We start from the raw sequence: 25,340 nt of genomic DNA on the forward strand, positions 1-25,340 counted from the left end.
TATTCATCATGGAGAACTAGTGTTTGGCCCAGCAATGAAATTTTGGACTGCGATGCAGTGAATGCAATTAACTGCAACTACAAGAGTGGTGCACAAGTTTTCACACTAGCCTACAGCAAATCAAAGCCATCATCTCAGGCTAAGGGGTATGACTGAGCTCTGCTGTAGAAGAAGTAGGTTGCACTCAAAGAGTAACTGTGACATGTATGAAAAGTGAAAGACTGTTTAAATAAGAAACAGCTCACTTGACTGAGGTTCTGCATTGAGCCCTCCTGCTGCTGGAGAAAAATCCCTCTCATCCCAGCCCACTAACACCGAGCAAAATAAAAAACAGCTGCTTATTTTTGGATGGCTAATTTTCACTGTTACATTCAAGCCAACTTTGTCTCTCTGTCCTTCTTGGTGAGCAATTAACACATTAGCAGCACCACACCAGAAGAGGGATGTGGATCCAGCAGTGCTACGCCATTTGCAGCATGTTAAAAACAGCACTGGCTGGACCTTGCTGAACGGTGGTCTGTGATTCAAGCTAGGGAAAATAAATACAGTGTCCCCTGGTCAGAATCCACCTTATTTCATAACAAACTTGCCTCTGATTGGCTGAAACACACACTAGGCCCAAATACAGCTCTAGCATAACCTGATTGTAAGTGGTAAGGTGATAGCATTAAGGATCAGCTTCCGAAAAGCATTTGCAGCACTTAACATGCTGAGCTCTGTGGGAAAATCTGGCCCCATCACTGGGTTCAGAGCACATGAAAATCTGGCCTTGCAGCTGTAGCTCAGTTACATTCAGGAGTTGCTTGGCATGGATTACACACTGTGGTATTTGAACCTTAAGATACATCCATTACAAGGTTTAAAAAGGCATCTGAAGTCATGTTAGCCATGAGGCACAAGGTGGCACTCTAGGGCCACTGAGATGTTTGCTCACCCTGAGAAAAGTAGCTAGTCTTGTTCTCCTACACATTGATTAACACTTCCACCTTAACAGAAGGCTTCAAGAAGAGTGATCACACTTCCTTCCCTTGGGGACCTTCAAGTCCCAGCATTCTCCTCTTCTACCCTCCCCTCTCAAAATCACTCTGGCATTGGATTGTTGTAAAGCTACAGCATGTGTGCCTGTCCAAGGCTATTAAAAGCCCTGGAGAGTGAATCTGCTCAAGTTTATTCTACTTCTTCCTCGTCCAATAATCCCAAGGCATGTTCCTGCAACAGAAGAAAAGAGAAGGACTTGGTAAAATAGGAAGTGTGACTGTACCCCTTTTCAAATGCTGTCAATGTGCGCATCACAACAATGGATTTCTCCACTGCTGACCTGTGAGGCCATCAACCACACAGCCCTGCATACCAGCGATCTGAATTGATGTAGAGCAGTGGTGGGCAACCCGCAGCTCCCATTGATTGGGAATGGCAAACCGTAGCCACTGGGAGCTGCGGGTGGATATGCTTGCAGACAGTCAATGTAAACACGCTATCTTGCGGCCTGCCAGCGGATTACCTTGACGGGCCACGTATGGGCTGCAGGTTGCCTACCACAGACGTAGAGTCTAGAGCTGCAACATATTTATACAGCGTCACAGCTGACCACACTGCTTTGCAGAACACAGAATAACAAGGTCCTTTGCCTGAGGAGCTTGCAATCAAATTCAGGCAAATGAGCTGTGGGTCAGCAGATTGGGGGCGCACAAAGGCTAGGGTTACAGTACGTCCATATTTTCCCGAACATGTCTGGCTTTTTGGTTCTTAAATAGCCATCTGCCAGGAATTTTTAAATATCTAAAAACGTCTGGGATTTTGCCATTATCATTTTTCCCCCAAAGAAGAGTTGATCATTCAAGAAAGAGTGAATGTTGATCACTCTTTCCTCCCTAGCTCCCAGCGCGTGCGCCACGAAACAGCTGTTTTGCACTGCTGGGATGGAGGAGGAACGTGGTGCACACAGGGGAGAAGGTGGGACCGGGGTGGGGATTTGGGGAAGGGGCCCAATGGGGCAGGGAGGAGGCAGAGTTGGCACGAGCAAATTTCCCCCCCCCCCCCGGAGTGTCCTCTTTTTTGAATGTTCAAATATGGTAACCCTAACAGAGGCATTGCTGGGAAGGGAATTGGCCTGGGAGGACTTTTCAAAGGTGAGCTCTAAGGAGACAGCTGAAAGAGGAGAGATGCTGTTGGGGGCACAGAAGTGGGAATGCATTCCATAAGGGACAGCATGGAAGAGGGCATAAACTTGAGCCCTAAAACAGACTAAGGAAGCTTTCAGGACAGAAGATGTAGAGAACTGGGACTCTGCATGGTCAAAAGAGGGCCATGCTAGTGGGTTACATTACAGGGTTAAAGGACTATGGCCCAGATCCTCAAAAGGTATATAGACTCCTAACTTCCACAGATTTTAATGGGAGTTAGGAGCCTAAATACTTGTGAGGATCTGGGCCTCTATGTGCAAAGATTGAGGTGTCTTGTGTCAGGGGATCACAAGATAGCACCTCAGGAGCCTAATTGCATGTTTTTCAGAGATACTTTGTGCCCATGGCTCTCATTGCTCTCAGAACTGGATACGTTTAGGCCCTCTATATGTTGTTGAATGTATAGTCATGTAATACAGTCCCTGACCACTCTCATCCTCTAAAAGAGATATTTAAGCAGTACAATTTTCTAACATCTGTTTTCAATCCAAAAGGATGTTCATTGCATAGAGGTGTGCTAGCCTATCATTCTAAAGAATGAAGTCTCATACCCATCCACCATGGTTCTGAATCCAAGGGCTAAAATTTTCTTTGAGGTATTTTACTCCAAACCCAAGGACCATGTTCATAGGATGGTTGTCCACGGCTGTAAGTCTGGTTGTAGCTTCCATCACAAAGGCAGCTTTGGTGCACTGTATTTTGCCTTCTGTCTCCCTGGTAGAATCTCCTGGGACTTCCTCCAGGTACTGATCAGTGAGTTTCTTGAAGAAGGCATAGGAGAGCATCTTTGTGACACAGTGATAGAAAGTGCTGTCCCTTTTTATCTGAAAAAGGAGCATAACTATTAATCCATTAAAGCCATGGTCATAAATACAGAGTTTTACTGAGGGGGAATCTAGTGCTTGGAAAAGTGAAATCCACCCTAGCGTCTCCATGGAGTCTGCATTCAACAACATATTCGTTATTAGATCTAGAAAGATGTGCTCTCATGTATGAAGTCTGCATTTTCAGGCTTAGGGCCTGATCCTGCAAACTTACCCATGAGAGTTATCAAACGTACACACAGGAGTTACTTTACTCACACAGTCCTACTGACATCAGTGGGGATTACTTGCATGAGTAAAGTGTGTGTAGGATTGTACTCTCAGTGATGTGTCTGTGTATGTGAAATCTATTGGTTCAGGGTTTAACATGTCCTCCCTCTAGTGACTGGTCTATGTAGAGGACAAGAATCTACTATCACTACCAGCTTCAGGAATTAAGTACAGTAGTAGAGACCTATGCTTTCAGTGCTGAAAATCCCAGCCTCAGCTCCAACTAATGAATTCATGCAGGGGGCAATTTATATAAGCTCAGGGTAGAATTTTCAAACATTAACTCTTAATTCAAAAGATTTCCCCTCCAAAGTTACAGAGAGAGTTTAACCTCCCTGGGCAGGCGACCACTTGGGGTGTCAGGCTCCAGGTGCTGCTTTTGTTGTTAGTGACAAAAGGGAAAATAGAATGTTTGAAGTAAAGCATTTCAGGTTTTGATAGTACATTTCAGTTATTCTTAAAATTAAAAAGTTTCTACAATCTTAGTGGAAACAAGTTTTTATTTGCTTTTGTATGGCATGAATAGATACAGATTTACAGATCTAGCGTGAAAGTGTATTGTTTTATATGACGGGGATAAATCATGCATGCACATCATGCACCAAAGTCATGAAATGGGATACAAATGCAATAAAAAATAAGGTATTCAAAAGTTTAACAATTGGAAGGAGGGCGGCACTGAAGATGCTCCTCACCTGGGGCACCTTTTGGTTTAGGGCGGTCCCTGAAAACTACTCATGTGCCAAGCTTAATGCTGAAAGGGGGAGATTTTCAGAAGCCCAAAAGGCAGTTAGGTGTCCAACTCCCATTGAAATGAATAGCGGCCAGGCAACTACTTTCTTTTGTGCCTCTGAAAATCTTAAAGCCCAAATCTTAAGATGCGAGGCCTAGCGCAGAAAAATCTCAGCCCAAATAATGAAAGTTTCAGAAAGTTCTAAATGTGTGAAAAAGGATCAGAATAGAAATGGTTTTGCAACCTTAATCATAGCATTCACTGTTGGCAAACGTATAATGAAACGTACACAGAGCGGACTGTTCATTTAAAAAATAAAGTGTATATTACCGTTTCTTCCAGTTTATCCCCAGATTGTCTTAACAATGCAACTATCGTTTCTATTATCCTCTCTTCTTCATCTGGAGTTGGGGAGGAAAAGAAATAATTACTTTCTTCTAGCAGGATCCAGGTAGCAGACTTAAAGGAACTAGCTCATTGTCTACACCACATAGAGAATGATCAGCTTTGTAAGAAAGCAACTCCCATTTTGTGGCTTGAACCAGGTAAAATATACAATGACAGACCTGCATGTAGGTTTTAGGCAGACGTTTGTAGCACACTCTGGAATAGGAGATGTTCTTTGTCCGTTACAAGTTCCAGTAATTTATTATGCCCTTATAGAATTTTGCTCCAGTCAGGGAGTGGGACTGGGGTTTAATCTCTGTTATTCTTGCTTTCTTCAAGGAGTATCTGATATTGAAGACAAGACCCTGAAGTGACTAGTGGGAGTACAAGGCTCCACCCCGCCACTCAGGAGCGACATCTGCTAGTGGCAGCTCTGGCAAGCTATGAGGCGTCCGCTTGTCAAACAACCAGAGCAAGGAACATGCTACCATGTCTGGCGACCCTCCTCTGAATGAAAAGAGAGTCCTGAAAACCTCACACCAAAAGAGAAAGAAATCCCCACTGAGCCTGGGAAAAACAAATGATCCAGAAATATAGTGTAGCCAGTGGATCATGCAGTCAGTGCAGTCACCTTGCAGAAGGAGAAAGCAAGTCACAAAGGCAGCATGGTCCAGTGAATAAGGCACTGGGCTCGGCATCAGAAGACTATGGATTTATTCCTGGCTCTGCCTTCAGCACGACCCTCGGCAAGTCATTTCATCTACCTGTGCCTCTGCTTCCCCACCCAGGCTCTCTGTCATGTTCAATTCAGACTTCAAGATTCTCATGAGCTTTATTAATTATTTGTACTACAGTAGCACCCAACTGAGAGCAGGGCTCTACTGTGCTAGCCTCTGTGTGCCACTAAGCATTTGTGTAGGAGCTAGCATTGTGGGGTCCTGATTTCAGCTGGTACCGCTAAGTGCTACTGCGATACAAATTAAACAACAGTGGTAGGAGGGGTACCCGGAACCTGAATAACCAGAAAATGAGCTAGTTTCTTCAGCACAAGCCTACCCCAATTACAGTTATATAGGCTCCAGGCTGTAGCTCTAAGCATAGTATCATACACTGAGTAGTTGATGCATCTGACGAAGTGGGGTTTTTTTTAACCCACAAAAGCTTATGCCGCAATAAACCTGTTAGTCTTTAAGGTGCCACCGGACGCCTTGTTGTTTTTGAGGAGTTTTACTGTGCTACCTCAGTCAGTCAATCTTACCTTTTTCACCTCCCTCTTGCGGAGGGAATTTGAGCTGTCCACCATCTGCCTCTAGACTTGGAGTGCGCTCTAGCGCTCTGAAACCCACTCCCCGGGGAGCTGAGTGCGACCTGGCATTAACTATCTTAGCAAGTCTGTCTGCAACGTGGAGGAAACCCTCTGCCTCACCTGGAAAAAAGAAATCCTGCTGGTTAGTCCCTCAAGCAGGCTTAACACATTAGCATTCACAGAACCCGGAGGAGGAAGAACAGGACAAGATCAAGAGGCACATTTCCCGATCACAGAGCCTTGCTGCTCTTTGGGCTCAGGTGGCTGTAATTAGGAATGGAGGGGAATGCTACACACCCATGATGCACCACAAACTTCTCATTATCTGAGCAGTAGCTCTCCAGTGGAAGATAGTATGTAGTGTTCACTGGTTACTGTATGCCTTTGTACATCTGGAGACGATTGCACATTAGAAGATGAGATTGCTTTGCTCTTTAGGTAGGGTGACCAGACAGCAAGTGTGAAAAATCAGGACGGGGGTGGGGAGTGATAGGCGCCTATCTAAGACAAAGCCCCGAAAATCAGGATATCTGGTCACCCTATCCTCAGGATTGCGGCTTTCAGAGCTGGTTGTATTGGGATATTGTAAATGGTTGGTTCATCTATGCCCAATTGTATAAAACACTGTGGTGATGCGTTTTAATAAAAGACAATCTCTCCCAGGCTGGGAGTTCTCTGTGTTCCTCTTGTATGGCAAGAGGCTGGAGCGGACATGACCATGAACAGAGCCCTTTAATCCAGTGGCCGGGCTTGATGTATGCCATACACACACACACTCACCCTCCCCCCAACCCCGCAGCTAAGACTCTATCCAGGACCTTTGTGATCTACAAACTGATGGTCAGTCAGCCAAACGGAGGATTTCTCATACCAACCAAGCGAGCGGGAGATTGCTGCCGAGCTTGTCCGAGCTGGAAGTTGCTCTTTCCTGCACTAAGTCCCTGGGAGCTTGGGACCTGAACTCTGATCCCGCAAGGGACAACTCCTGTGTTGACCAGCAGACAGCCAGACCAGCTCCTGGATGACCCAGCTCTGAGGGAGCTCCCTTTATATCATGTCTGGGAGCTGCTGTCTGCTCAGCCTTTGGCGGTGGAGTTTGCAGGGTGGAAATCAGATCATTTATTCCAGTGCCTAAACATGAATCTAGAAGCCTAACATTAGGCATCCAGGTTTGGAAATGTTGGCCCCAGAGTTCATAGCTGAGCTAATGTCTGATCTAGGAAGACAATCTGGGGCTGACATACAAATGATCACAGCAAGCACCCCCCTTTCCTGAAGGATGCCTGCATCCCACACTGCCACAAGTAGCAGGTTCCCCTGCAAATGTGAGTTCACTGTTTTAGGGCTTGGGAGGGTGATCTGCTACCGTATTGTTAAAGCCTGGTTTTAGGACCAAACCCTGCGTCTAACAGTACTGATGGGGGAAACAGCATTCGTAGTTGAGCTCAGACTGCCATCTGCTGGTTGGTTTATGGTACATTGAAAGGAATGTCAGATTACTAAAACAGGCCAGTGTGACCTTCCTTAATAATGTCTGGGCAGGAAATTAAAAAGTATGTGGTCGGAATGGCATCTGGAGGTGGGCAAATGATTTTTGCCAATGGACGAGTCTGGTTAGGTCCACTTATCCACAAGGGTGGGAGGAGTAGGCAGAGATCTTGTATTGATAGATGTAACCAGCTTTGACAGCTGGGAGGATGACTGCTTGGGTGGCTTGTCCTAGATGCTTGGGAGGGTTTAGAAGCTGGTGGGGTGACTGGATTGGAGATGTGAGTTATGGGTTGTTTTAGGAGGCCCTGTAAATATAGCAAAGGGGGAGAAGGCAATGACTACCACCACAGGATGTAATTCAGCCAATAATACTGAAGATGGGACAAGTGTCTTATTCTGAGTAGAATACTGGGGCCACCTTGCAAGCAGTGGATACACCTGGTAAACCGGGCCATTCTATCACCTATCTTGACCCTTGTGCTCTAGAGCATGAGCTAGTTGCCTGTGGAGACCTGGTGGAGTCTCATCAGCCATGACACAGCACCTCATCTAAGCGATAGCCTTTGGATACTGGGTGTATGATAAATCACTGATAATGGGCCAGAGAGTGGCCCGCTAAATCTGAGCATGGAGATAAGCACCCTCCACATGCAGCTTTCCTGCCTACTGGACAGAGGAGGGTAGGCTCTGCCACTTCCGTGGCACTGTTCCCTCTTCTCAAGACCCCATGGAGAGCTCTCTGTAGGGTTGGGATCCCTGGGCCAGGTGGTAGGCCTGCACTGGATGGGGGTGGGGCTGGGAATGTGACCCATATCTTTCTGGGGTCCCATGGAGATTTCTCAGGAGAAGGCACCCAGCTGGGGGCTGTGTTACCTTGCCCTCCCTCTTCAGTAGGGAACCCCTTTTAAGAGGGATCCTGTAGTAATGGTGGCTGCTGTGGGAGAAGTTAGAAAAGCCTTGGTACAGTGTTTCTATTTCAACTATGATGCCAGGGAGTAGAAGACACTGGGGGTGCAGAGCCAGCAAAATTACCTTCTCAAACAAATTAGGGAAGTACAACTTAGAGCTACAACAAGATGGGTGCATAAGTGGTTGGAAAATCATTCCCAGAGAGTAGTTATCAGTGGTTCACAGTCATGCTGGAAAGGCATAACGAGTGGGGTCCTACAGGGATTGGTTCTGGGTCTGGTTCTGTTCAATATCTTCATCAGTGATTTAGATAATGGCAGAGAGTCCTTTTATAAAGTTTGTGGAGGATACCAAGCTGGGAGGGGTTGCAAGTGGTTTGGAGGATAGGATTAAAATTCAAAATGATCTGAACAAACTGGAGAAATGGTCTGAAGAAAATAGGATGACATTTAATAAAGGACAAATGCAAAGTACTCCGCTTAGGAAGGAACAATCAATTTCACACAGAAAATGGGAAATGATGGCCTTGGATAGATGCTGCAGGGGTCACAGTAGGGTCCACTGGGGGTCACAGTGGATCACAAACTAAATGAGTTAACAATATAACGCTGCAAAAAACAAAAACAAACGAACAAAAACACACCACATGCAAATATCATTCTGGGATGTATTAGCGGGAGTGTTGCAAGCAAGACACAAGTAGTAATTCTTCTGCTCTACTCTGTGCTGATTAGGCCTCAACTGGAGTAGTGTGTCCAGTTCTGGGCGCTACATTTCAGGAAAGATGTGGACAAATTGGAGAGAGTTCAGAGAAGAACAAAAATTATTAAAAGGTCTAGAAAACATGACATATGAGGAAAGACTGAAAATATTGGGTTTGTTTAGTCTGGAGAAGAGAAAACAGAGGGGACATGATAACAGTTTTCAAGTACATAAAAGGTTGTTACAAGAAGGAGGGAGAAAAATTGTTCTCCTGAACCTCTGAGGATAGGACAAGAAGCAATGGGCTTAAATTGCAGCAAGAGAGATTTAGGTTGGACATTCAGAAAAGCTTCCAAACTGTCAGGGTGGTTAAGCATTGGAATAAATTGCCCAATGAGGCTGTGGAATCTCCATCGGAGATTTTTTAAGAGCAGGTTAGACAAACACCTGTCACAGATGGCCAAATACTTAGTCCTGCCATGACTGTAAGCGACTGGACTAGATGACCCCTTCCAATCCTATGATTCTATGAGGAAAACTGCTTGAGTAGACCCCTTGGATGAGTCCCTCTCAGCCCCCTCTTTGCTGATTTTACCATAGGAGACTGCAGTCTGGCCCACATCTATTGTTTTTCTTAAACTACTCTTCATTACATTCTTTAGCCCAGTTCAGGGAACAATAAACTAGTGCTTGGAAAAGCAAATCTGTGCAATTGTACAATTATGGCAGGATATTCATGGCCGGTGTATAGGTTCAGTGTGGAGACTAAAAGGTATATTACAAGCATGAATCTACTCTCTTTTTTGTTTAGGAACCAGGACTGGCAATTTTATTCCCACAGCTGGCATGAAAGAATATATTAACAAGTAAAGGAGAAAGGCAGCATTATCAGCCATCAATAAGCTATTTAGGAGAGAAATAGAAACCAGCATGAAAAAGGGACTGGAGACAGAAAGAGAAACTAATCAGGCACCCACCTTCTGACTCTGGAGAAGAGGTCTGGAGTGCCATCTGCAACTTTAAGCCATACCCATTCACAGTGTCTTGGTTTGTGGCTAGCTCCTGTGGGCCCTTCTCCCTCTCTCCTCTGGCACAGGAGAAAAGCAGCAGGCATCTCTGCATGAACTTTTTCTTCCTTTGCTTTTTACGTTGGGCAGCAGGCCCTTTGTCCTGGACTGACAATTCTTGGTGCGTCTCACCCTTATTGGCTTGAGGGATCCCTTCCCTTTCCCCTCTCTCTGTAGACGATCCTTTCAAGGTCTTCACCTCCCTTTCCAGAAGTTGCCTGTATTTACTCACAGAGAGACGCCGCTGGGCATAGGCCATAAGAACTTTGTATTCCACGGTGTCTCTGTCCTCATCCTCCAGAGAGATCTCTTCCATGTTGGCGTCACTGGTTAGCTTCATCTTGCCCCTAAAATGACATATTCCTTGTTAGTCTTAATGGCTTAGGGAGCACACCAATTTTGTTAATTCTGAATAATACTAGAGAGCCTTTCACCAAAGCACTTACAAACTTCAATGACTTAAGCCTCACAGCACCTGTGAGCCAGGGGAGTATTATTTTACAGAGTGGTTAAGTGGCTTGTCCAAGCAACTTCCTAGATCTGGAAGAATGGATCCCAGGGGGCAAGGAGCCACTACAGCATGCTCCCTCTCTCTCATTTTTTTATGTTGACTTGAATTGGATTTGGCTACCCTAACATGGTCTCTGGAATATCATTCAGGCAAGGGGATGTTTTTGCCAGAAACTTTCTGCATGTTATTGTTTCTAAGTTGATGCAAATGTACATGGTGCTTTACAGGAGGTAACATTTGCCACATTTCTGGGATAGCATTCCAATGGGAGCAAACAACCTCACTAGTTTTGACATAGGGCTTGATAAGTTTATTTAACGGGCTTAAAGAGATAGAGTTGTCTGTGATAGCACAGGATTGGACTTAATGACCTAGGAAGCCCCTTCTAATCCTATGCAATATAGGAATATTTCTATGCTAGGCAGGGTCCCTGATGCAAAGATCTTACCGTCTAAAGGCACAAATAAATAGTTACAGTATAGTGAACAAGCAAAGTGGCACATGGTCATTGTTGAGAGGATGCTCCTTGGAACAGCTGAATTTTCAGAACTATTGTGGAGAAGGAGAGAAAAGAACTTTGTGCATGTCAAACTGGGTGGCAATTCCTAGCATGGGTGGCTTGGAGATGGGTGCGAGAGATACCAGATGCAACTGGGAAGCTGTTAACTTTGGGTAGAATGCAGGAAACAGGGAAGGTTGTTATATTAATACTGATTCTCGCAAGGATGTGATGGAAGAAAAGATTTCAGTTAACTAAAGCGCATCCTATGTGCAAATTTCACTAAATCCACATTACCTCCACTCTCTGCTGGGTTCCATCAGCCCCTCCCCAACTATAAAACTTTGCAGTGTTGCCAACTCTTATGATGTTAATGCAAGCCTCATGGTATTTGGAGTTCCCGAGCTCCTGGATTCATCAAGTGATACAAGAATCTCAGTTTTTTTTTTAAATGGAAGTTTCTAGCTGTCATGTTTGTAGTAAGGCTGTTGATTAATCAGAGTTAACTCATGCTATTAACTCAAAAAAATTAATCGTGATTAATTGCACTATTAAATAGAATACCAATTAAAAATTAAATATTGTAGATGTTTTTCTACATTTTCGTGTATATTGTATTGTGTTGTAATTGAAATCAAAGTGTATATTACAGTGCAAATGTTTGTAATTAAAAGTGATAAACAAAATAGTATTTTTTAATTCATCTCATACAAGTACTGCAATCTTTGTTGTGAAAGTGCAGCTTACAAATGTAGATTTGTGTGTGTAACATAACTGCACTCAAAAACAATATAAAACGTCACAGTCTACAAGTTCACTCAGTCCTACTCCTTGTTCTGCCAATCGCTAAGTTTGTTTACATTTACAGGATATAATACTGCCTGCTTCTTATTTACAATGTCACCAGAAAGTGAGAAGAGGCATTTGCATGGCACTTTTGTAGCTGGCATTGCAAGGTATTTACGTGCCAGATATGCTAAACATTCTTTTGGCCCTTCATGCTTTGGCCACAATTCCAGAGAACATGCTTCCATGCTGATGACTCTCGTTAAAAAAAAAAAATGCGTTAATTTGTGACTGAACTACTTGGGGGAGAATTGTATGGCCCCTGCACTGTTTTACCCGTATTCTGCCATGTATTTCATGTTATGTCAGTCTCGGACAATGACCCAGCACATTTTGTTCATTTTAAGAACACTTTGCGTTTTGTGAAATCTACAGTGAAAGAAGATACCAATGTGAGATTTCTAAAGATAGCTACAGCACTCGTCCCAAGGTTTAAGAATCTGAAGTGCATTCCAAAATCTGAGAGGGACGAGGCGTGGAGCATGCTTTCAGAAGTCTGAAAAGAGCAACAGTCCGATGCGGAAACTACAGAACCTGAAACAAAAAAGAAAAATCTACCTTCTGCTGGTGGCATCTGACTTGGGTGATGAAAATGAACATGAGTTGGTCTGCACTACTTTGGATTGTTATTAAGCAGAACCCGTCATCAGCATGGACGCACGTCCTCTGGAATTGTGGTTGAAGCATCAAGGGACATATGAATCTTTAGCACTTCTGCCATGTAAATATCTTGTGACACTGGCTACAACAGTGCCCTGAGAATACCTGTTCTCACTTTCAAAGGACATTGTAAACAAGAAGCGGGCAGTATTATCTCCTGCAAATGTAAACGAACTTGTTTGTCTGAGTGATTGGCTGAACAAGAAGTAGGACTGAGTGGACTTGCAGGCTCTAAAATTTTAGATTAAAAATAAAAATTTTTTTGAAATAATTCTACATTTGTAAGTTCAACTTTAATGATAAAAAGAGATTCCATCACAGTACTGGTATTAAGGGAACTGAAAAAAACCTCTTGATTTTTTACAGTGCAAAATACATGTAATAAAAAATATAAAGTGAGCACTGTATACTTTGTATTCTGTGTTGTAATTGAAACCAATATATTTGAAAGAGTAGAAAACACCAAAATATTTAAATAAATGGTATTCTATTATTGTTTAACAGTGCAATTAATCACAATTCATTTTTTTTAACCGCTTGACAGCCCTAGTTTGTAGAGAAAGGTCTGAAAATGTAAACTCTAAAGGCTCCAGCCAGGAAGGCAAATAAAATATGAACCCCATATTTGTTAGTTTTTAAAATCATGATTTTTGAATGGCTGATACAGTGGTGCCTAGTTATTGTATCCTCTCCTCTGTTGGGGAACTGGTGCAGCTAGACACACACACTGCCTGCGGTCTTTCAGCTGCTCTATCCATTGTTGTTTATCATTCTTGAAACACTCCATTACTTGTGCTTGTCACTGGGCTCGTTTCCCTCCTGACCTCTATAAACCCAGAGCAACAACAGGAACGAATGGAAGCAAGTGACTGAACAGCTGCCCCGCAGAAAGCCATATGAAAATTTCTAACATCATCCCAATTACTTGGCTAGGGTGTTCAGCTGGAACACTGGAGGGGAAGTTCTATGAAGTGAGCCTCTCGCTTGCACAGGCACTATTATGGCTGGGTCACACAATGGCACTGTTACACAGAGTCTTGCAAGATTTTAGCGTACAAGCAAGATTTCAGATTTGGAAAAATGCCTCATTGTTGTTGGTTTACTGTTGTGGTTTCCATGTGGCTGCTGTAGAGAAGAAGCAAAAAAGTTTGCTTCCTGTTTTAATCTCTCTAACTAAAGTCAAATCCTGAGAAAAAGATGTTCCTTGGGAGGTGGGCATTGGTTCCTGGGATGATTTCTCTGGAAAAGGGGGCTAGCCTCATGCTGATTGTGACCACCTCTGTCCAAGGACTGCTGTATATAGCATTAATTATACAAGTTATACATACTCTATACCCTGGCCTCACATCACAGATTTCCTCTCCCCTCGGAAGCTGATCTGCAAAGGCCTCGGACATCTGCTACTTCTGCAGGGGAGTGACGCGTCCATATTCAGATAACAATACAGAACTTAAACAAATTCAAGTTAGTCCTTTCCAACTGCCAGGCCTTTCATGTTGGCATCTAACTATTCCCTCCTTTATATTCAATATTAGTGCTACTGTGTTCCCACTACGATATCTAACTCCAACACTGGATGTTCATTAGGGCACCACTGGAAAAAGCTGCACAAAGTGCTAACTGCCAGGGAGAGTCAACGGGAGTGAGGCAACTAACTTCCTTAGGCTCTTTTGAAACTCCTACCCTTCGGGCACAAGCCAGTCTATTATGTGCCTCTCTATTTAGCAGTGAAGTATGTGATTAGGATGTCCTGTTTTGGTACTACCATGTGAAATCAAATGGACATTCGTTTGTCAGTCAGTTGTGGTCTTTGGAAAACTTTTTGACCTCAGGTCAATACAGCCTGAGATTTAAATAAATAATAATAAATAATAATAAATTGATGCTATCATGTGTACTGAAGGCCAGATCTCCACTGGTGTAAACCAGCATAGCTCCACTCAAGACAGTGGAGCTGTGTTGATTTACATCAGCTGAATTTCTAAATCTTCAACACCTCCATTGGTAACAGGTACAGCAACCTCGCTGTGTGTGCGGGAGGGACTCAGTGGCTGGATTGCAGGCCAGAATGCTGTGCTACAAACAGAGGCCACAGTAGACCTGCTTCCAAACCCAGTTCAGGCAGACACCATATCCTTTCTCCTCAGTGTATGGGAAAAGACCACCAGCCTCTGCATCTTTCCACTCAGTAATGGCAGATGGGTGCAGGTGCTGCCTGGGACACATGCTTAGAAAAGGTCCTGAAAGCATTTGTATTAGTCTGTCGATTGTGCTTCTCTGCCCTGGTAAGTCAGAGAACATGAGGTATAATAGCTAACTTGTCACCTAATGTACTGCATTATTTCCACCCCCACCCCCGCCATACTTTTATCATCAACCTTTAACTAACTAAAAAAGAAGCAAAGAAAGTTAGCAGATTAACTTTAATATCTTGTCTGTGATGCCTCTCCCAGGAAAAATGTCTGATACACTGTTTGAATTCCACGCTACTGCTGATATGCTAATTTCCTATTCAAGAGGACCTACAATTGCCCACTGAAGTTAAACAAGCTTCCTTCATACAACTTCGGTGGTTGACTCCTCATTGGCATGTGAAGTGTCCTTGGAAATCCACGAGTCTCAGCTTTCCAATGACATATAACAGCCACCTCTGCACCTAGTGGCTTGCAAACTATTAGACCTTGAACAGTCACTGGGCCTTCAGCCCAGGCAAAAATGTAGGCTATTTATCATGCAGGGCAGGATATTGCCAGAGTCCCAAGGAACTCGAAGCATTTCACTGCTGCCCACTGTTGCCTTGGAGTTTTGTCTATGCAAGAGAAGTGCAGAGTCCTCACAGTGAAATGACTGCATTGGAATAAGAAACACAGGCAACCGACCTCCACGTATTGCTCTGTTTTAGCTTTATGCACTTGCCAATGTCTTGAGCAAGGATGTCAGGTTACGGACTTGTCCGGGGGTGGGCAAACTTTTTGGCCCGAGGGCCACATCATGGTGTGAAACTGAATGGAGAGCTGGGTAGGGAAGGCTGTGCCTCCCCAAACAGCCTGGCCCTGCCCCCGCCCCCCTACTTCCTGCCCCCTGCCTGCCCCCCTCAAAACCCCCAACCCATCCAACCACCCCCTGCTCCTTGTCCCCTGACCGCCCCCTCCCGGGATCCCCACCCCTAACCCTCCCCAGGACCCCACCCCCTATCCAACCCTCCCTGTCCCCTGACTGCCCCCCCCGAACCTCTGCCCTATCCAACTGCTCCCTGAGGGGGGACAGCGGGGGAGGGGCTCGGGACTAGCCTCCCGGGCGAGGAGCTCAGGAGCTGGGCAGGACGGTCCCATGGGCTGTAGTTTGCCCACCTCTGGGACTAGTCAGATATGAAAGAGGAGCAGCTTAGAAAGTACTCTGATGTTGCACTGGATTTTAAGGGTTTTTGTTGAGGCAAAACAACCTCCCCAACCACCTCTGAAGACTGGAAATATTAACAACAGAGATTGGCTTAAACCAAAACCACATATCCAAATAACCAGGAATTTCAGAGAGAAGTGGGTATAGACTTTGTAACTTGGGTCCAGTTCTAGCTTACAAACCTACAGTCCCCATTACCTGTGTGTATATTGCAGCTCAAAATTATATTTCATTTTAGACCTTATGCTTTTCATCAGAGGGGAAAGACCCAATTCAGCCACTGCTTCAGGAAATCACTAGAGTCTTTAAAGCTATGGAAAAAGAGGTCAGTGCTGGGTCCGAAAACATTTAAATAATAATGCAAGCCATGGAGAGAAAGAATCATAACAGTTGGGGAGGTGGGGGGTGAGGGAAGAGGGATCAGAAAAAAAAAAAAAAAAAAAAGTGTTTCCAGCCATAGTGTCTATCTTATGTGTGCACATGCAGGATTTCCCAGACTTCTGTGAACTAGTAAGTCGTTTATATCCTACCTTCCCCAATTCTTCATGAACACCAAACACAAGAGAGACTCAACTATTTATTGGGCAGAGATGAGGCAGCTGGGATATAGGAAAAAGAGAGGACACTAGTCCCTAGCTGCACTGAGTAAGGACTGCCTGCAGTAAATACAATGCCTACAAATGCTGCACCATAGACTCTAGGGCACTGGCTGAGCTGTTTAGAAACGGGCTTTAAAGGCTACTCTTAAGGACATGAGCCACTGAGTTTACGATAGAAACCAATCTAAAAAGCCATCAGGATAGAGGCAGAAAGACATCAGATAAGGTGCAATTAAACCAGATGGAGAGGAGGTAAGAATTGCAAACACATGTAAGAAACAGAAATGAAGAAAGGAATTCTAACTTTTGTGAGAGACTCTGAAGATGGGAAAGGAATTGGGTAGACACAAGGGCCTGGTTCTCAGTTATCCCATCCATTGCATGTGGGGCAGGGATGCAGACATGGCTTCCTCAAATGGAAGGATGCATCCTGGCTTCTGAGAATGACTGGAGCAATAAGATACGGTTAAAATGGGAGACAAGATTGCTCCCCAAGATTTGACAAGATGGGGGAGTTTTCTCCAGGCAAAAACCTAGTTACAAAATATATTATAAATAACCCTCCTGTCAGCGGAGACAGTGAAGTTGCCATGTGTTCCTCTTAACATGAGATGGCCAGGACCTTTGTTTTACATCTCAAAGTTGGAGGATATATAATAGGCTATTTCTCCCCCCTATAGAAGGAGGGTCTAGAGAGGACCTCACTCTTTCAGATTCCTGCAAACAAGCTTGTATGCACCTAACAACTTTCATCCTGGAAGAACCCAACATGTAAAAGAATCAGCCCATTCATCAGTTCTGGGCCTGATGCAGCAGCTTTGCTTATGAGAGTAGCCCCTCTGAAGTCAACAGGACTATTTATGACGGGCCCTTTTGGCATAAAGTTGTATCAGTTTGGGGACTCTTCAGGATTATCACCATCTCACAAGGTCAGTAACAGGAGAGATCTAAGGGTCATGGAAAGGATTTCAAGAGAAGCAGCATCTTGCATTAGATCTGACCTAACGCTAGGTTTCAGCACTTGGTCTCCTGAAGACAGACTCACAGACTTTAAGGCCAGAAGGGATCATCATGATCTGGTCTCACTTCCTGCACATCGCATGTCACCAGAGCCTCACGCACCCCTGTAATAGGCAAATAACCTCTGGCTGAGATACTGAAGTCCTCAAATCTTGATTTAAAGATGTCGAGTTACAGTGAATACACCATTTACTCTAGCTGAAACCAGCAAGTGACTCATTCCCCATGCCGCAGAGGAAGGAGAAAAATCCTCAGGGTCTCTGCCAGTCTGACCTGGGAATTTATTCCTTCCTGACTGTCCTAGCACCTAGGACAGGTCTTCACTGCAGCATTAATCTGAGTTATCTACGTTTGAGTCAGCCTTGCTTGAGTCAGACCTGACACACTCCAAGATAACACATGAGGTGAGTCTACGCTGGTGCTGTACTCACTCGTATGTGTTGCTAGGACTTCTGGGAGGTGCATTCCATGGATCTTTGTACTGCACTAAGCTGTACTGCTCCATGAATTCTCTCTCAGTGAATTGTAGGAAAACTTGTCTGTCCTTTCTGGACATGTAGGGGGAAATATGGAAAAGCACTGGAGGACGAGCAGTATTCACCTGCGTCCACCCTACAGAGTAGCTGTGTAAGCTTCCAACTAGTAGTGCTCACTCATGTAGTAGCTTATCTCCCCGCAATTGCCCAGCCTACCCGAGTTAAAAACACCATGTCACCCAAGCATTGTGTGTGTGGATGGGACTGGAGTTGGGGTAACTCGAGTTATAATTCAGCTTAAATCACTGAAGCCAAGCCCCGAAAGTGAGAAGCCACATTCCCTAAATTGCTTTACGCATCAAAAAAGTCACTACTGCAAGTGGCAGGGAGAGCACCTAAAGCCAGGTCTTGGCAGGTTTAAAAAAAAAAAAAAAAAAAGGAAATAATCTATAATTAGTTTATTACACTGTTTAGCTGAAAGTGTCAAGTCAATTTGTGGTTTAGAGTTGTTGTTTACAGAATACTTCCCTCTTCATTACCTGGAAAAATCATGGAGCAGGTCCTCAAAGAATCAATCCTGATACACTTGCATGAGAGGAAAGTGATCAGGAACAGCCAGCATGGATTCACCAAGGGAAGGTCATGCCTGACTAATCTAATCGCCTTTTATGATGAGATTACTGGTTCTGTGGATGAAGGGAAAGCAGTGGATGTATTGTTTCTTGACTTTAGCAAAGCTTTTGACACAGTCTCCCACAGTATTCTTGTCAGCAAGTTAAGGAAGTATGGGCTGGATGAATGCACTATAAGGTGGGTAGAAAGCTGGCTAGATTGTCGGGCTCAATGGGTAGTGATCAATGGCTCCATGTCTAGTTGGCAGCCGGTATCAAGTGGAGTGCCCCAAGGGTCGGTCCTGGGGCCGGTTTTGTTCAATATCTTCATAAATGATCTGGAGGATGGTGTGGATTGCACTCTCAGCAAATTTGCGGATGATACTAAACTGGGAGGAGTGGTAGATACGCTGGAGGGGAGGGATAGGATACAGAAGGACCTAGACAAATTGGAGGATTGGGCCAAAAGAAATCTGATGAGGTTCAATAAGTGCAGGGTCCTGCACTTAGGATGGAAGAATCCAATGCACCACTACAGACTAGGGACCGAATGGCTAGGCAGCAGTTCTGCGGAAAAGGACCTAGGGGTGACAGTGGACGAGAAGCTGGATATGAGTCAGCAGTGTGCCCTTGTTGCCAAGAAGGCCAATGGCATTTTGGGATGTATAAGTAGGGGCATAGCGAGCAGATCGAGGGACGTGATCGTTCCCCTCTATTCGACATTGGTGAGGCCTCATCTGGAGTACTGTGTCCAGTTTTGGGCCCCACACTACAAGAAGGATGTGGATAAATTGGAGAGAGTCCAGCGAAGGGCAACAAAAATGATTAGGGGTCTAGAACACATGACTTATGAGGAGAGGCTGAGGGAGCTGGGATTGTTTAGCCTGCAGAAGAGAAGAATGAGGGGGGATTTGATAGCTGCTTTCAACTACCTGAAAGGGGGTTCCAAAGAGGATGGCTCTAGACTGTTCTCAATGGTAGCAGATGACAGAACGAGGAGTAATGGTCTCAAGTTGCAGTGGGGGAGGTTTAGATTGGATATTAGGAAAAACTTTTTCACTAAGAGGGTGGTGAAACACTGGAATGCGTTACCTAGGGAGGTGGTAGAATCTCCTTCCTTAGAGGTTTTTAAGGTCAGGCTTGACAAAGCCCTGGCTGGGATGATTTAACTGGGAATTGGTCCTGCTTCGAGCAGGGGGTTGGACTAGATGACCTTCAGGGGTCCCTTCCAACCCTGATATTCTATGTCACTTCTTGACCATCACAGGTGGGCTCTGAACAGAGAGCTCAGCCCTGTCGCATGAGAGAGCTCATTTCCTTAGGAACTGCTTTTAGATGAGAGTTTCTGAAAAGACGGCTTTTTAATGCGTGTATTTGTCTTTACTCATGCTCAGGAATCCCTGAAAGAAACTGAAACCAGAACCGGTACATTATTCTCTAGGCTTTGCTGGAATTTAAGTATCTTGGAGGAAACAGGAAGTGTTTTTATGGAGGATGGTTTGAAGAGACCTGGTATTGGCTCATTCTCAGTCTGTCTGGCCTTGTTTTTCAAAGTTTCTGGAGTTCACAGGCATCTGAGCGGACACAATGTTTACTTCCCTCTCCTTTATTTTCCTGTAGCCCCCCCCCCCCCTTTTTTTTTTTTTTTAAATTCTGCTGAAAAAATGTCATGTCATGTCCTTTCCATGAACTGGCTGACATGTTGCCTACTCTCATGATATGAATCACAAGTCTTGTGATATCAGGTAGGTATTGTTTTAAACCCCATATGAACCTCCGCTCTTTCTTGTTTTGTTTTTTTTTTAAATGTAAAAAGTTTCTAGCCATCACAATTACAGAGAAAAGCTTGGAAGTGTGAAGCAACTGCACACTAGAGTCTGAAAGACAAAAGAAGATAAAGGAAAAAACAAACAAACCCCCCCACCCATCAAAAGACTCCCCACCCCCACTAAAATGTGTGTTATTTATAATTATTTTGGTAAGCTTGAGTTTCGCAACACTGTGAATGAAATTAATTGATTCTAAGGCCAGAAGGCACCATTAAATCATGTGTTGACCACCTGCATAACCCTGGCCATAGATTTCATCTAGTTCCCCCTGTATTGAGCTTGATAACTTGTGTTTGGCTAACAGGTTTTCCAGAAAAGCATCCAGTCTTAATCTGAAGACACCAAGGGATGGAAGATCCATCACTTCCATTGGTGTTTTGTTCCAATGGTTAATCACCCTCACGGTTAAAAATTTGTGCTTTTTTAAAATTGGAGTTGTTTTGGTTTTACCTTCCTGCCATTGGTTCTTGTTAGATCGTTCTCTGCAAGATTAAAGAGCTCTTTCTTACCCAGTATTTTCTCTGCATAAAGATATTTGTGCATTTTAAATAAGTCACCTCTTGATCCTCTTTTAGATCAAGTGTAGCAAATGAAGCTCTTTAAATCTCTTGCTCCAACATATTTTTTGTAGCCCTCAAATCATGTGTGTGTCTGTCTCTGAATCCTTTCAAGTTTCTCAATATAGCTTTTAAAATGTGGACACCAGAACTGGACACAATATTCCAGTTTCAGTCTCTCCAATGCGGTAGTCAGAAGTTTAGAAAAACAAAGCCACCACACACCTTTCTTTTCCTTCTCACTACTCCCCTCTACGTCATGTTCCTCTGTACCAGACATGGATCAGCCACAGAGCTTACTTATAGCCACATCAGATGTGTTCATCACAAGATCCTTTAATGCTGTGCCAGCTACGGCTGAGTTAGTTTAAATAATGTATTTTACACATTTCCATCTAATAGCTGAACAGTATAATCCACTCTAGCAGCCATTACACAATCCATTTTGTTTGAATGGACCCAGTTCCGAAATGATCTGCACTACTCTGTAGGACTACCTTCTCCTCATTGTTATTGATGTGGAAATGATATGTGGGCTTTGAGTCTTGCGCTGTTACTGCACTGAAGTGTCAGAATAGGATAACAAATATTTTAATTTGCCTTTCCTTTTAGTATGGTGCTGTTCTGCCTTTCCTTTATTACAGAACAGTTCCATTTGGGAATGAAGGGTTTGTTTATTTTTCCAGAGAAAGATCCTCTATTTCTTGCATTTGTTATTTTTCCCATATGTATCTGAATTACAGTAGCACTTTGGGGCCCCATTGTGCTAGGCGCTGTACACAGAGTTATAGACAGTCCCTAACCCAGACATAAGGTAAAAAGATAGACTAAGAAGTCCAGTTCTGATTTCTAATCTATATCTTATTGCTTCACTCCTCGGGTTATACAAGAAGCTTGGATGATTTACTGTGAAACCTGTTTTGAAAAACAAAACTTAAATAAAAGGCAGCGCAGGAAAAACTGACTAGATAACAATTTTTCTCACTGAATCATCACACGCTCACACATGCTTTTTTCTTTCATTCAGTTCTGCCGCTGTTTACATGCGGATTCACAGTCTAACGTAACTGAAAGCAGAATTGGGCATCAGAGTTTTTGTTTTGTTTTTAAAGGGGTGGGCAGTTCTTAGACTTCTTTCAGAAGACTATCCCTTATAAGTCCTCCACCCTGCCATCTTAAAAACCCCCATAACATGCCAACATTGCTCCTGCCAGTAAAGGAGGACTGGAAGCAATGCCATTTTGTATTTCTAGAGCGCCCATCGCTGAGGTATCGAAGCACTGCTTATACAGTACCCTTCATCCAAGAATTTCAACCCACTTTACAAACATTAAGTCAGCTATAACATCCCTATGAGCTAGGCAAGCATCAGCTTCCCCTAATACGGGCACACAGTTGGTTCTGGATAGAACGCAGCAGCTTTTTAGGCCAGGAAGTTAAGGACATCTTATCTAACCCCCAACTGAAGGGTTATTTAGAATTAACAAAAGTTGAATTTCACCAGGACACTGAAGTTAAACACTCCTATTTTTATGCAAACCTCCACTGGCTCTTTAATGAGTCAGGAGAAAAACAGACATACCACAAATCTAGGCTACAGGAACATGCTTTCCAGGTATATTCCTCATAGAAGAGGAGAAATTCCCTGCCTACTTTCTGGCTGTTCAGGAGAAACTTCCTGTACTCAGAGCTGAAGGGAAGGTCACAGGCTCTAAAGAAGACAGACAGCTTAAACAGGACATACAAATTTACTTTCAATACACTCATAACTGGTTAAGAGTTCATATTTATGCCACAGCCAATAAATCAAATCTTCAACTTCACAGTGATCGTTAATTCCATTCTGGGGCCTGGTTTAGTGATTATTACTCAGAGAGAAGAATGAATCACCACCACTACTAAGTTGCAGGATTTAAAAGATCATTTTGGTTAGAGATGGAGAAATGCCATATGCAATTATTGACCCTGGAACCTGTGTAGCCTTTGAGATCTGAGCTGGTCTAACAAAACAAGGAGGTAAAGATGCACATTCTGCATGAATTCACTGGGTGAATCTTCCATTGACATGAATTAAAGTTCTACATGCAACAGGTATACACAGCATGAATTGTGGAGGAGAACTTTGCCCTCTTCAGCTAGACAAGCAGAACTTTCTTTTAAAGCACACTGAGTGACGTTGTCACAAGTTTTTTAAGCCAGTTGTGTAAGAGCTCTGAATATTTTGGTTCTAATGATCCCACGGGACCTCCAGCTTTTTCCATTTCTAGCCCAATCATTTTTTTTTAAATGACAAAGTATTGAGTTAAAAAGAACAAAATGGAACAGTTGTTTCACTAATATATTATAAACAGTTACATCTCTATATGAATGAAGTTCACATTTACAACACTTGATGGTTCAGATAGTCAGAAATGGCCCAGCATAGTCTAACAAAAAACCAAGTGGAGGGGGGAAAAAAGATTAGCATAAATTATTATTTTAGCTTTGTTTTTACCTTCCGCCGAAGTTGCACCAACAGGCTTAAAGTCTCTTGAGCTGAGCACTTCCTTATGTTTTTCCGGTCACTATTTCTTTTCTGTTAAAACCAGTTGAGTCTTGTAATCTTCCTGGCTTTCCTTCAAAGAAAAGGGGGTAATGTTTTTATTTTAAAATTTCAGCTTTTTGTTAAAACATTTGCTTACATGCTTCAAATAAGGGCAGAGCTGCACTTGAGAGAGTGTCTTTCACTTCCTTATAATCAGAGGTACTGTAGAAATCTGCCAGTTTACATTAAGAGCAGCTAGGGGGTGGGGCTGATGGTGCCCATGTGACTTTCCTGAAAAATATACAATTTACAATAGGGAAGCAAAAAGTCTGTGGCAGCTACCGTTCCTTGGGGCAAACATTTGCACCCTTATCTGATTCAAGGCCATTTCTCATCAATTTAGGTCAGATTGCACCACCATGTTGATAAAGTACTTTTCTTTTCATAATAATTCGGGGGATACTCCTACAAATTAAGAAAAATATGAAATAATTTTTTTTCTTTTTCACTTGTATTTACTCAAAGGCCACAGAAGATACTGATCACTCACTCACATGATGCTCTTAACAGTGACACCATATTTCTTTACAGACCTCGTGGTCTACACTGCTGCTATAGCTCTCAGCCCAAAGTTCTAACCCAGTTTTCAGATGTGGTTAGGTCCCCTGGACACAGAACTGTTTAACTGTGGTTATCATCAGGTCAGGGATCTGTTGTGTTGTAACTGGGCCCCTTTACTGAAGAGTAAATGTGGGCCTAGTGCTTGTGAAAGGTGCTAGCTTGACAGCCGAGGAGAGTGAACTCCTGCATTTATCCACAGGACAGGTACAGTGGCATTATAAGCTTTTCCTGCAGCTTTTGTGCCTCAGTTCAGATGGGTGGGGGGAGCTTTTAGGAGGAAGAGCGATTGCAGACTGAATTGCTCAGTGGAGACTGTAGAATTTCTAACCCTCCAGGACTGGTCTGGAGTTTCCCGGAATTGACATAAATTTCCCAGTGACTATTGAAAGCAATTTGGGAAATTTTAATAGGATATTTTAAGAAAGTGACATCATATGTTGGGGGAAAAGATCTCCCAGAATAACTTTAGGTAGAGTTGGCAACCCTATGAGACTGTCATAAGGAAGCCAGTTCTGAGGGTAGATTTTTGTGTAGTGGTGTCTTGGGTAATAGAGACTGGACTATAAACCCCACCAACTCATTTCACGTGTTTCAAGGGAATAAAAACATCTGTTGGGAGATAGTACATTTTAAAATGCTGCTTTGCATTTATACTGAATAGCAACTTCCAATTACAGATCTCAAAGCCCTTTACAAACATTCATTAAGTAGGTTACACAATGTGCGTTGTAGATATTTTACATATAGGGAAACTAAGGCCCAGAGGATAGGTCAATTGACTAAGGTCACAAAGTAAGTCAGAGCTTGTCTATGCTTCAAACACCACAGCTGCAGCAGTGGCTGTGTAGGGCCTCAGTGTAGACACTACCTACGCTGATGGGAGGAGTTCTTCCATTGGCATGGGTAATCCACTTCCTTCAGAGGTGGTAGCAGTAATGCTCTGTACACAGGGATTTAGGTTGACTTAACACTGCTCAAGGGTGTGGATTTTTCACACCCTGACTGAGGTAGTTAAACTGACCTAATTTTTTTTAGTACAGGCCTGGCCTCAGCAACAGATCTGAGAATAGAACCTACTTAACCTGACTTCTGCTCCTCTAATGACTTCATTAACCTGCTTCCCTAAGAAATGAAACTCACCATTTTTTAACCCTGCAATCTGTCTTAATCAGACTTTATACCACTGCAAGACAAGAACATTCATGTGTCAACATGTTCAGTAAGCTGTGCTAGCAAAACATTGCATATGCTGTGGCTATTATAACCTGTTGACTGCATCTGTCTCAGGGCCAGCCTTTGCTTTTTGGATCATATGT

At 43.6% G+C, this 25,340-nt stretch overlaps 1 protein-coding gene across 1 annotated transcript; it reads right to left on the bottom strand.

Annotated features, from left to right (window-relative positions):
- On the bottom strand, positions 1-23,609 carry BCL2L14 (BCL2 like 14). The gene is made up of 6 exons (XM_077807433.1): positions 23,374-23,609; positions 9,783-10,219; positions 5,656-5,823; positions 4,341-4,411; positions 2,735-3,007; positions 1-1,209 (listed from the first exon to the last, which is right to left on the bottom strand). The coding sequence occupies exons 2-6, from the start codon at positions 10,210-10,212 to the stop codon at positions 1,168-1,170; spliced, it is 984 nt and encodes a 327-aa protein (XP_077663559.1). The 5' UTR covers positions 10,213-10,219; positions 23,374-23,609; the 3' UTR covers positions 1-1,167.
- Between the last annotated feature and the right edge of the window lie 1,731 nt (positions 23,610-25,340).

Source organism: Eretmochelys imbricata, chromosome 1 (genome assembly GCF_965152235.1).
Source record: "Eretmochelys imbricata isolate rEreImb1 chromosome 1, rEreImb1.hap1, whole genome shotgun sequence".
Classification (NCBI taxonomy): domain Eukaryota; kingdom Metazoa; phylum Chordata; order Testudines; family Cheloniidae; genus Eretmochelys; species Eretmochelys imbricata.

Bases quoted from the DNA above. Each gene is read 5' to 3' on its own strand.
- BCL2L14 (XM_077807433.1), bottom strand. From the start codon at position 10,212: ATGAAGCTAACCAGTGACGCCAACATGGAAGAGATCTCTCTGGAGGAT. The intron at 4,412-5,655 runs GTAAGATTGACT...CCCCAACTCCAG, and splicing joins GCAAGAGGGAGGTGAAAAAG to ATGAAGAAGAGAGGATAATA. The intron at 3,008-4,340 runs GTAATATACACT...CTCCTTTTTCAG, and splicing joins GGGATAAACTGGAAGAAACG to ATAAAAAGGGACAGCACTTT.